At 36.5% G+C, this 13177-nt stretch overlaps 1 protein-coding gene across 50 annotated transcripts in view; it reads right to left on the bottom strand.

Moving 5' to 3' along the window:
* Window positions 1–13177, bottom strand: part of LOC137503854 (titin homolog) — a 1065379-nt gene that overhangs the window by 518740 nt on the left and 533462 nt on the right. For 46 of the 50 annotated variants that reach the window (XM_068231415.1, XM_068231409.1, XM_068231432.1 and 43 more), the window contains 3 exons: window positions 10063–10089; window positions 6766–6798; window positions 242–286 (listed from right to left, as the gene is read on the bottom strand). In XM_068231415.1, coding sequence (XP_068087516.1) covers window positions 242–286; window positions 6766–6798; window positions 10063–10089 — 105 coding nt within the window. The remainder of the gene's footprint in view (window positions 1–241; window positions 287–6765; window positions 6799–10062; window positions 10090–13177) is intronic. The other 4 variants (XM_068231439.1, XM_068231406.1, XM_068231449.1 and 1 more) reach the window with 2 other exon arrangements.

Genomic DNA, 13177 nt, shown 5'->3' on the forward strand with positions numbered 1-13177 from the left:
TGAATCTACTTTGCAGTTTTACTTTTGTTTATATTTTGCAAAGCATGCTATAAAATTGGATCAAATGTACTTCCCCTGCTTATAACCCTAACTGTATATTAAAACTCAGTTTTAGCTAGGAATAGTAAAGAAAGGGATTACATTTCTTTTAGGGATTTATTGTCTCTAGGTGCTACAAACACATTGTTTCAAGTTTATTTTTCATGTATAACAATAACATTTTTAAAGCAAATTGGCTTACCTTCCTTTACTAGCACAGGCTCTTCTTGCTTGTGTACTTCTTTCTCTACAATAAAAAAGTAAAACAAAGCTAGCATATATAATCACAAATTACAAGATCTGCCAAAGTAGTAAAATGTAACAAAGAGAAGCAAAACAACAACTATGATACCTATAAATTAAATGGGTTATCCGTAACACTCTTACTTTAAGGGAGCCTAAATGAAGAGGCATATGGATGTGTCCTTTTAAACAATAGCAATAGCCTGGCAGTCCTGCTGATTTCTTTGGCTGCAGTAGTGGCTGAATCACACAAATGAAACAAGCATGTGCACTTGATCTGCATGTGTTTTGAGGGGCTGTGGCTAAAAGTATATCCGGTTCAGCGCCGCAGTGCCGAAAATCTCATGCATCCGAGCAACGTTCACCTCCCATTCATTTGCCTATAACTTTATTGCTACTTATCCCAATGAATTGATCTATATCTTGTTTGTTTCGCCACTAATTAGGCTTTCTTTGGGTACTACATTTTGCTAAGAATTATTTTTTTCTAAATCCAATTTAACAGGAAGATTAAGAAAGAAATGAAAAAAATTCATTATTTCTCAGTTTTTGGCCATTATAGTTTGAAATTAATATACGCTACCGTAATTAAAACCCATGTATTTTATTTGCCCATCTGCCCCGTTAATTACACCATTTAAACAATGTCCCTATCACAATTTATGGTGCCGATATGTCATTTAGAAATAAAGGTGCATTTTTTCAATTTGTGTCCATCACTATTTATAAGCTTATAATTTTAAATAATATAATAACATACTCTCTTGACATGTATATTTAAAAAGTTTAGACCCTTGGGTAACTATTTATGTGTTTTGTTTTTTTTTAATTGTATTTTGTTTATTATTTTTTTTTTTTAATAAAAAATGTATGTGGGTAATTTTTGGTGTGGGAGGGAAACTGCTTATTTTACATGTAAAATAAGCAAATTCTTTAATTAAAAATGTATGTGGGTGCAGTTTACTATTTGGCCACAAGATGGACACAGTGAGAAAAGTCCTGGATGCGAACGATCTCGCATCCAGGAACCAAAATTCAGAGGAGTTGTTTCCTGGGGGCAGAAATACCACGCTCTCTGGAGAGAAAGTGTCGGTATTTCTGCAGGGAAGTAAGATCGGTGAATGGGAATTATATTCCCATTCACTTATTGGGGGGCTAGCGGCGGGCGGCGGGTGCGCGCCCGATCGCGCGCACCACGCATTGAAAGCAGCAGTGCCCTTCTGGATGAGAAAGCTTGTCCAGAAAGGCCTAACTGGATATGAGACACAGGATCAGCAGGAGAGTCATGCAACTGGTAATATTTTAAAAGAAAAAATCCATATCCTTCTCAATTTAGGTTCCCTTTAAGTCCTACCCAAGGAGCCATCTCAGACCATAATGTGCACTGATGAAGCTCAATATAAAACAAAAGCTCTTCCCTATTTTCCATATTGATCATAATGAAGGAAAACCATATCCTTTGGCAGTGAGGAGGAAAACACCTGACATTTGTAATTTTCATGGTGCTTAGGATTCCTGTTTGTTGTCTATTATTACTATTGTCTTCCAGACTTTAAATGTTTAATACTTGTCTGCCCATCTGGATGTCCTACAAGATATTAGTACAATTATTCCATGTAAGACTGTGTAGAAGCTACAATTGGAATTTGGGAAAGGTTTAGTCTAAATGCAGTGCACGCTGTATAATTTGGCTGTTGGAAATTTTTCCTTCATGCTTTCTATACAGAAGACATGACTATAAATAAGTAATGCCATCTATTTGCTAGTGATCACTGTTGACATCTGCATCTGCATATCTTCCATACAGAGAATATGCTTAAAATTCAGTTATGGATGCTATTTAGTTTCAATATAGCTATATACTTGGTTATATCATCTCACAAAAATAGCAGTAAAACAAAAATATTATATTAAAATATGATATTTTGGGGGTGGGACCTTTCCACTCAACATGTTGCTTCTTTGTAAATATGTCCCTTTCTGTTGTCCAGTAGCTGATGAGATTTTTTTTTTAATTGAAATGGGGTGTCAGAATTCATAAAGTGTAATGCACCTTAAGAAGTCTGTTTAACATGAGCCTGTTTTTTTTTATCATCTTTGTAATTGTTATTAAGAGTAATGGACTGAATAGCAATACAGTGCTAAACATCTCTCAGTACAATAGCAATAGTTGAGCTGTTTCTTCTCAGAACTGCTAAAAGCATAGTGGAAGATGTTTCAAGCACAAAAAGCATCCCCTGTGAATATCGCACACAATGAGAGAAAGTCAGGGATATTACCATCAGGGGTGAAACTATAAATCTTTGCACTGTACAAACATTCCCATGAAAAGTCCCCTCTATTCCATTTTACTTCTAAGGAAATTAGCTCATATTTTAAAACATTTATAAAACATAGTACCTAGATGGTGTAACTGGCACCTATTGAGCATCTATGGGGTTTGGGTCTGTAGAAAAGATGCGTTGGTCAAATGTATTTGTTTATAAGCTGCCCCCTACTGTTCATCATTCTGATTGCTTAACAATGAGCAAGAGTTGGGGTCTGACACATAGGGCAGTAAAAAAAAATCAAAAATAATAGACAGCATAACATCGGGACTAATTTTGAAACATAGATAACTTCTTCCATTTATTCCTGTGGATTTTCCAGCTGTTCTGAAATGCTTTACAATGCAGCTTTTTATTGCCTCACCTGGCAGGCCCTAACTCATGCTCACTGTTTGCCAATCAAAATCCTGGCCATGACGGTGCACTTTATGAACAAAACATTGGAGCTGTGTGCCTTTCCTCCAGATTCCAAACCAGACCCTTATAAAAGCAGAGGGAATGCTTTTACAACAAATACACTACCTGGATGCTCGGTTTTCTATAAAAAGAAGAAGTGTGCTCTTTTTTAGAAGGCATAAACATGCATAAATGCTTGCTGTCAGAAGAAATTTGCATGCATACTTCAAGATGTCTTCTTCATTATACCTTTAAACATTGTAAATCTGCCTGCTTTTACTGTTGCATTGTTTATATTTGTGTCTTGGTCTTGTTTTTCAACCATCTATCATTAAGTGGAAAATAATTGCTAAAGCTGTTCTTACACAAATAATAATAATAATAATAATAATAATAATAATAATAATAATAATAAAACAATTCAACCTGATACTGTTCACAAAGTAAATCTGTTTGCTAAGATACCATGAACTGACTTATGAAAGTTGGCCTTGAAACTTTCCCTCCCCTTAGCACTCCCATCTTTAACAAGAACAAAGTAACACAATTGTCATGAGTTTTCATGCATACAGTGGAGGAAATAATTATTTGACCCCTCACTGATTTTGTAAGTTTGTCCAATGACAAAGAAATGAAAAGTCTCAGAACAGTATCATTTCAATGGTAGGTTTATTTTAACAGTGGCAGATAGCACATCAAAGGGAAAATCGAAAAAATAACCTTAAATAAAAGATAGCAACTGATTTGCATTTCATTGAGTGAAATAAGTTTTTGAACCCCTACCAACCATTAAGAGTTCTGGCTCCCACAGAGTGGTTAGACACTTCTACTCAATTAGTCACCCTCATTAAGGACACCTGTCTTAACTAGTCACCTGTATAAAAGACACCTGTCCACAGAATCAATCAATCAAGCAGACTCCAAACTCTCCAACATGGGAAAGACCAAAGAGCTGTCCAAGGATGTCGGAGACAAAATTGTAGACCTGCACAAGGCTGGAATGGGCTACAAAACCATTAGCAAGAAGCTGGGAGAGAAGGTGACAACTGTTGGTGCGATTGTTCGAAAATGGAAGGAGCACAAAATGACCATCAATCGACCTCACTCTGGGGCTCCACGCAAGATCTCACCTCGTGGGGTGTCAATGGTTCTGAGAAAAGTGAAAAAGCATCCTTGAACTACATGGGAGGAGTTAGTGAATGACCTCAAATTAGCAGGGACCACAGTCACCAAGAAAACCATTGGAAACACATTACACCGCAATGGATTAAAATCCTGCAGGGCTCGCAAGGTCCCCCTGCTCAAGAAGGCACATGTGCAGGCCCGTCTGAAGTTTGCCAATGAACACCTGAATGATTCTGTGAGTGACTGGGAGAAGGTGCTGTGGTCTGATGAGACCAAAATAGAGCTCTTTGGCATTAACTCAACTCGCTGTGTTTGGAGGAAGAAAAATGCTGCCTATGACCCCCAAAACACCGTCTCCACCGTCAAGCATGGGGGTGGAAACATTTTGCTTTGGGGGTGTTTTTCTGCTAAGGGCACAGGACAACTTAATCGCATTAACGGGAAAATGGACGGAGCCATGTATCGTGAAATCCTGAACGACAACCTCCTTCCCCCTGCCAGGAAACTGAAAATGGGTCGTGGATGGGTGTTCCAGCACGACAATGACCCAAAACATACAGCAAAGGCAACAAAGGAGTGGCTCAAGAAGAAGCACATTAAGGTCATGGAGTGGCCTAGTCAGTCTCCGGACCTTAATCCAATAGAAAACCTATGGAGGGAGCTCAAGCTCAGAATTGCACAGAGACAGCCTCGAAACCTTAGGGATTTAGAGATGATCTGCAAAGAGGAGTGGACCAACATTCCTCCTAAAATGTGTGCAAACTTGGTCATCAATTACAAGAAACGTTTGACCTCTGTGCTTGCAAACAAGGGTTTTTCCACTAAGTTTTAAGTCTTTTATTGTTAGAGGGTTCAAAAACTTATTTCACTAAATGAAATGCAAATCAGTTGCTATCTTTTATTTAAGGTTATTTTTTCGATTTTCCTTTTGATGTGCTATCTGCCACTGTTAAAATAAACCTACCATTGAAATGATACTGTTCTGAGACTTTTCATTTCTTTGTCATTGGACAAACTTAAAAAATCAGTGAGGGGTCAAATAATTATTTCCTCCACTGTACATACATGCTTTTGATTCTATTAAAGTTGTACTCTTGCATTACTAGATGCTACATGCACATAACTTAACTACAAACCTTCCTTAACTGGTGGAGCTAGTTCTCTCTCAACTATTTATTTTTCTGTATAATAGGACAGAGAATATACTGATGTGGTAAATGCACGTGCTAAATTGATTTAATAAACATTTCCAATGCTGAAACTTACAGTGTTTTTATTTAAAAAATTGCATGTCATATTTTGTAAGATTAAAAAAATAAAAAAATAAGAAATACATGCAACATTTGATCACAGAACCCCATTCCTAGCTCAGTATAGAATTGAATGAGGTGTGAAGATGCCTGGGGGATGTAAAACAACCAAAATCTGAAAAAAGATGATTAAGTAAGGTTTTTCCTCCTCAATGATGTCAAAGTTTTAAGTTCAAGATTTTCTTTGCATTTACTGTGCAATGCATTTTGCAGGTCCATGCCAACTTCTTCAGTTATGCTGAATGACTGGTCTTAGACTGAAATGAGTGCCTTAGACTCTGAACTGCTACTTTTATATTTAATCTAGCTTAATTAGCATTGTAACACCTCCCTTTGCATTTTGGAATGCAACCAACTAAAAGAACCGAGACCTGAATGGGTAATGGATTTTCCCTAAAAGCCCATTATCTTGTTGTAGTTCAGATTTTTTTTTAGTAAGTATGGCCCTAAATTACTGAACTATGGTAAAATAACTATGTTTTATGTTTTGGTATGATTTAAACACAGTAAATAACACAATTTGATTAATAGGTGAAGTGGGACCTTTTTTTAGGTATATCTGGTGACAGTGTCAATCATAAGAGCCATTCAGATGAAAAAAGTTAGTACATTTGAGTGCATTATTTTCCTACAATTTTTGCATTTTCTTCTTTACCCAGGCTCTTCCAATCATAAGGATTGTAACATCTAAGTAGCTGATCAATGTGTTACAATCCTTCTAGAAAAGCTTTTAAGCACACCTGAACTGGATACAAAATTTGGGATTTTAACTTACCTTGCGTTTCTTCCAGTAACCCATAGTCCATCAGGGTCTTCAGGGTCTTCTGGGTACCCTACAATTTGCCATTGCCAGCTCTAAAAGATCTGCAACTACTGTGCATGCATGGTCCCATTTGTGTGCCCTTCTTGATCATGCTCTGCGCATGTGCCGTTCATTCTTTTGAGTAGGCATGACTGGAGTTTCAGTTGCAGATCTTACAGAGCTTCAGGAGCTAAAGGGAGGGGGCCCATAAGATGCAGAGGGACCCGACAAAATACAGGGGGCTGGAAGAAGCAACAGGTAAGATAAAATCCCTAGCTTTGTATCCAGTTCAAGTGTGATTTAATCTGTGGTCAGGGAAAGATACACTGACTTGTCCTTCTTAGCTTGGTGCTCCCACAAGTCCCAAAAGTACAAAGATATTGGGCCAAAACAAATACATGTTTCCCATTATCTGTGCAGGTTTCAATGTATAATGTTAAATAAGTAATGAACATTATCAACGACTAGAAACAAAAGAGGTGGATTATCAAAAATTCAAATAAAGATATACAGTCATTCTTACCTTCTGGTAAAGGCTTTTCCTCTTTTGCTGTTTCTGGGGGATTAAAGAGAACAGAAAAACAACATAGCTCACCATGCTCATCAAAGGCTTATAAGATTATTTATCTGTACATGTTTTTTTTTTAATAACTTCGCTTTGCCTAGCTCTTTAGTGTAATGTGGGTAGATGCTTTATATTTTAATTTGAATACAGGTTGTTAATGATTGTGATTTACTGGAGAGGCATTTATCCAAAGACTTACTATGTCTTCCACCGTCAAAATCTCTTTCCATTCATGGAACCAGAGAAATTATAGTTACCCCTATGGAATTCTGCCTTGCCCAGTTAGGCAGACTGCTACCTTAAACACAGACCTTTAAAAGCCACCTCTTAAAAATATCCAACCCAACTTACTATCTGTCCTCACCGTACATCACTAAGGAGCCACAGTCACATTTTCCCACATCCCGCATCCCTTATAATATTAATATACTACCTCTCAGATTGTATGCTGAATAAGAGAAGGTCCATCTTCCACTTGTGTTGTATTGTGTACTGTTTATGTACCTAAATTTGTATTTAACACCTTTCATTACATATTGCACAGGCCTGCTTACCTAGTGTTTTGCACTGTCACATTTCTGTCTAATTTCATCAATGACATATATATATATATATATATATATATATATATATATATATATACACAGATTTTAATGCATTTGGTTAAGTTATGTAGTAGATATCATTTAACCCCACTTCTTGTGCAGAACCAAATATATTAGACCATATCAGACCATTAATTTATGGTTAAGGCAAAGCATTTAATTTTCATATTGAGCTGTATCAAGAGTAGAAATAAAATAACCCGGTTCACCACATTTTACATTAAAATGCATTATTTACATATGCGTTTGTTTGTTTGTTGATAATTTTAGCTTTGGGTAAGAGTAATGCTGTCAGACTTTAACTCAAGTCAAGTTTTGAATCTCTGCAAGGGTAGAAAAATGTAATCTTTGACATTTGTAATATAAACAAGTGTCCAATGCAAGTTTATTTTACTCCAACTTGCAATGAAACACGCAACATTATAGATTAAATCTCACTACCTGTCCTGATATGAATACAGAAACTAAGATAATTTGTTTTCCAAAGGAAATTTGAACAACAATAAAACTTGAACTATACTTAAGCGCCTCCTACTCAACAACATGCTTACATTACTATTTTGTTTTCTCTTCTCAAGTATACGTTTATATCTGCTTTTGTTTTCATTGAAAAAGAAGGATCTTTATATAAATTAACCACTTGAGGACCACAGACTTACACCCCTCTAGTGACCAGGTGATTTTTTACAATTTAGCACACTGCAGCTTTAACAGTTTGCTGCACGGCCATACAACATACCACCCAAATTAATCTTGCCTCCTTTTCTTGCCACTAACAGAGCTTTCTGTTGGTGGCATTTGATTGCTGCTGTGATTTTTATTTTATTTTTTTGTTAACTTTATTATTTTTTTAAAATATTTTTTTTTTTTAAATTTACATCCCTCCCCCGAGATCCAATCGCTGATCCCCTCTGATAGGCATCAGCCTATGAGAAGGGATCACATTGTGAGCCATTCGAGGGAACAGCTTTGTCACTAAGATGTCCCCTAATCGCCCAGGACTTGATGCTGATCGGCGTTAGGTGATCCTGGGGGCGCTACACTCCCGCTGCCCTTCGGCGTTAGGTGGTCGGACGGGAGTTAATGAGTAAAATGGATTCTTTTTAAAATATTTATTTATAAAAAAATTGTACTGGCTCTCATCTTAAAATATTAAATATAATAAGGCTTTTATTTTTTTAATCTCAATTATTTACAGAATTTATATATATATATATATATATATATATATATATATATATATATATATATATATATATATATATATATATATATATATATATATATATATATCTATATATATATATCTATCTATATATATATATATATATATATATATATATATATATATATATATATATATATATGTGTATATATATATATATTACATTTACTATTAAAACAGTTCTATATGACTTTCAGCTGTTTCTGTTTAGGATAATCCCTTTGTAAGTAATCATCATTATGTGGTGGTCCTATTGTACTTGGTATTTTTTCCATTATATCGATAGCTTGGCGAAATTGTTCTCCCTGTTGTTCACTATAGTTTTCAAAGTTGTCAAGGAATGTGTTTAAATGATTGTGTAACACTTGTATCTTAATGTTTATGTTATTAATTTTTCAACATGTCTGTGATTATGTTGAAATATCCTTATGGTTTATGATTTCCTATACAGTTTTTCACCACCAATACAAAGCTTCTCCAAGGATCGTTTAGCATACCCATATTTCGCTCATTAAATTTTATACTCATTATAAGAATTTAAATGAGAAGGGATGAGATCACCAGCAAGTTTTTTTTTAATAAAACCTGATAACGGAGACTGATATTGTATTAAACAACAGCATTTTGTAAGATAGACTTTGAAATAAAAATAAAAAATTGAGAAGGGCAGCCAGTCCTATGTAACTAGTTTTACATTTTGTAATTAAAACTATGGTGTATATTTAAGTATGTTGCATCATTGATCTGGGCCCCATTTTAAAAAATGTAAGGATATTCAAGTATAAATATGCAAATTGTTTTACATTAGTCTCAGCACCAAGGCTATACAACATTAATTCCTTTTGAATTTCAATAAGCAGAAGCAAACTGAAATAAAAACACTGAAAAAAAAACTGCAATTTTGTTAGTAAGCTTTATAGAGACACTGAAGCGGAGAAAAAATTATGATATTATGATTTGTATGTGTAGTACAGCTAAGAAATAAAACATTAATATCAGATACATCAGTCTCATTGTTTCCAGTACAGAAAGAGTTAAGAAACTCCAGTTGCTATCTCTATGCAAAAAAGCCATTAAGCTCTACGACTTTCAAAGTCGTGGAGAGGGCTGTTTTCTGACTTTGATTATCTCAACTGTCATTCAACTATTTACTTTTTTTCTGCCAGAGGAGAGGTCATTAGTTCACAGACTGCTCTGAAAGAATAATTTTGAATGCTGAGTGTTGTGTAATCTGAACATATTATAGAATGATGCAATGTTAGAAATAACACTATATTCCTTAAAAAAAAATATGGGAATATTATTTTTGCTGCTAATCTTTTAGTAATTATTCATAGTACACAACCAATTCATTGTATCATATATTTTTTTTCACTTCAGTGTCTCTTTAAGCTGTAATTGAAAAATGGCTTTTGATTGACATACGTCTTCTCTTCCATTTAGAAAACTTTGCTAAAGGAACAAATATATTACATTTCACATATTGACGTCCATGTTGTTATTTATTTATTTATTATACAGTTAGATTTCAATTCATGAAAATATTTCTAAATTTAAATGAACACTAAAATAACTGAAATTAATATTAAAATAATTGTAATAATATATCGATATTAGGTGTGGTAGCATAAAATTATAATTGAATAGTGCACTTGTATAATACTCAGTTTCAAAGTGAAAATACACTTGTTTAACCAATAGTATAAACTATGTATATAAGCAAGTTTATTCTATACATATTACTGCAATAGCACCAACAAGCCCCTCCTTCCCCAGCAGTTCCCCTGGAAAAGAGGGTATATAACTTCACCACACTACAAATTATATATCAATACCAGTCAATGTTAAAATAATTAAAACCCAGGAAACACTAACGGTGGGGAATGATCAACATGATTAAAGTAAATATGAAGTGATTTTTTTTCAAAGTTTGATACTCACCTATAGAGAGGAAAGACCCTGGATCCTATACAGTCTTCCTGCTTCTACTTTAGAGTCCTCATTCCAGTGCCGTCACACACTTTGCAAGTGCCTCTGGGAGCCCTCTGGAGTCTTCAGAAGCACTCCTATCCCCTCCCAAAGACAGGTGACTCCATACTATGCATACACGCATGTGCAGTACTAAGCCTCCCATCGTTGGAAGCTCTTGGGGACACAAGTGCTTCTAAAGCATTCTGAGGGCTCCCATAGTCAGTGAGTGCAAACGGGGGAAAGCTCTGGAATGGGGACACCATGGGAGGACATGGAAGGCCCTGAGAGATCCAGAGCCTCCACCTACCATAGGTTAGTATCTGACTTGCTGGCCATACACTAGTCAAATCCTTCCCATCAACATAAATTGGCAATGCAAACGTTTCCTAATCGATCAATTTCTGTCAAAATTCAGTCGATCATGCAGGATGGAAAATTTTGTTTGATTGGTGGCGGGTCAGGAGTGTATCCCTAGTGTTTGAACTGCAGGTTGTATCACATAACACAGAAGAGAAGATGAAAACAGGGAGAAGGAGACCTGTGGCATAAATATAAACCACTGGATTAGGAGGACATGCATCAGCCAGACAGTTGATTTAAAATCTGTGTGCAGTGTGTGTGCAGTCAATAGATCCCTCTCTGGTCAGATTTGATCAAAGAGGGATCTATCTGTTGGTTGATCTGGTGGCCATCTGTAGGTGTATGGCCACATACAAATGGTGAAGGTGCAAAGTGTAGTGTGGTAAACGGAGCTCCAAGGGTTAAGAAAGTAGTATTAAAGGAGCCATGGAAGGAGAGAGGAAGGGGCGCTGCTGGAGAGGAGGTGAAAGTGATACATGAGAACTGCGCAGAGATAAGAGTGAATGCAATAAGAGAAGAAGCTCACTAGAGAGGCAAAGGTGTAGTGTCTCTGAATGCTGGAGCAGAATTTATGGCTGGCTGGGTTCTCCTGTCCTCTCTCCTCTGCCTCACACACTCCATTCAACACTGGGGCCCACCCACTATGGCGAATCAAGTTGCAGCTTGGTCTCATGTCTCGGAATCTCCTCTCCCCTGCAGGCACTCTGGCAGCTCTTCCCTCCTCTCTTCTCTGCGTATGATGAGTCTCCCTCGCTGCACTGCAGGCTGCAGCTCAGCCACCTGACCACCCCTCTGGCTTTGGTGGATGCAGGGGGCATAGTCTGGCTGGCGTGGACAGGGCAAAGGTCAGGCAGTGTGGCCAGTCTGTTGTCTGAACCCCAACCATAGCTGGTGGGAGGCAGAGTTAGAGGCGGGCACATGCAGTAAACACTGTGTCTGTGGCTACTGCTATGAGGAATGGGTGGCCTTAGAGGGAGGGGCAGAGCTGTGTCTCTGCCTTTATTGGCCAGTGCAGAGGGGTGTGTATGGAGGAGGCAGTGAACTGCTTCTTGAGCATGCACATAGAGTAATGAAAATAATGTTATGTAGTATTGGCGGACAGCCACCAAAGTGTCTTTTGATAGATTCACAAACAATATAATTCACAATCATGGTAAAGCTCAATCCTGGTTGGGAGAGCTATTGCCAGTGCCTATCCTCCAGGTAGGTACACCACTCTTACCCCCACACTGTGAAATATAGCAATTACAAGAAGGCACACATTTTAATAGGTTGGCAACTCTAGGCAAATGTCTGTAGAATCTACTGGCAAAAAAATGGTGCTACTAACCATTGCCCATACCTTGAAATTTCAATATAGAATTATTGCAGCCAAATAGCTGCTATTTAGATGGTATAGCTGTTGCACAGAAATATTGTGACCAAATAGTTACCATTAAGATGGTACAGTTGCTATACAAGAGTAGCAGCCAAATAGCCAGTATGGTGCACTGCGTCCAAATTACACAGGCTTATTTAGACAGTACAGCCACTATACAAAAGTAGTGTCCAAGTAACCACTACATTGATGGTACAGCCGCTATGAAGTATTGCATGAATTAGCCACTATTTCAATGATAAAGTTGCTAAGTAGAATTATTTTGCCCAAATTATTCAGGCTTTGCTTTTAAAACTATAACAGCGGTAAAATTACATTGACAATATAGTAGCGCCTCAATTTCATTTCGCCATTATTCACTGTTCTGAGTTAGAACACCTGTGAGTATTTTTATTGCTGTCTTTTGGGAATAACTAAAGTTCTGATGAGTTTCTAACTCTTTATCATGCTATTTAAGTTTAAAAAGGTTTTGGATTGCAGTGACATTAACCCATTCGCGTTCTGTCGTTTTCACTTGAGAAATGTTCACCTCCCATTCATTAGCCTATAATTTTATCACTACTTATCACAATGAAATGATCTATATCTTGTTTTTTCCGCCACCAATTAAGCTTTCTTTGGGGGGTACATTTTGCTAAGAGCCACTTCACTGTAAATGCATTTTAAAAGGAAGAATAAGAAAAAAACGGAAAAAATTCATTATTTCTCAGTTTTCAGCCATTATAGTTTTAAAATAATACATGCCTCTATAATTAAAACTCACGTATTGTATTTGCTTATATGTCCTGGTTATTACATCGTTAAAATTATGTCCCTATCACAATGTATGGC

The sequence above is a fragment of the Hyperolius riggenbachi genome, chromosome 4 (genome assembly GCF_040937935.1).
Source record: "Hyperolius riggenbachi isolate aHypRig1 chromosome 4, aHypRig1.pri, whole genome shotgun sequence".
NCBI lineage: Eukaryota > Metazoa > Chordata > Amphibia > Anura > Hyperoliidae > Hyperolius > Hyperolius riggenbachi.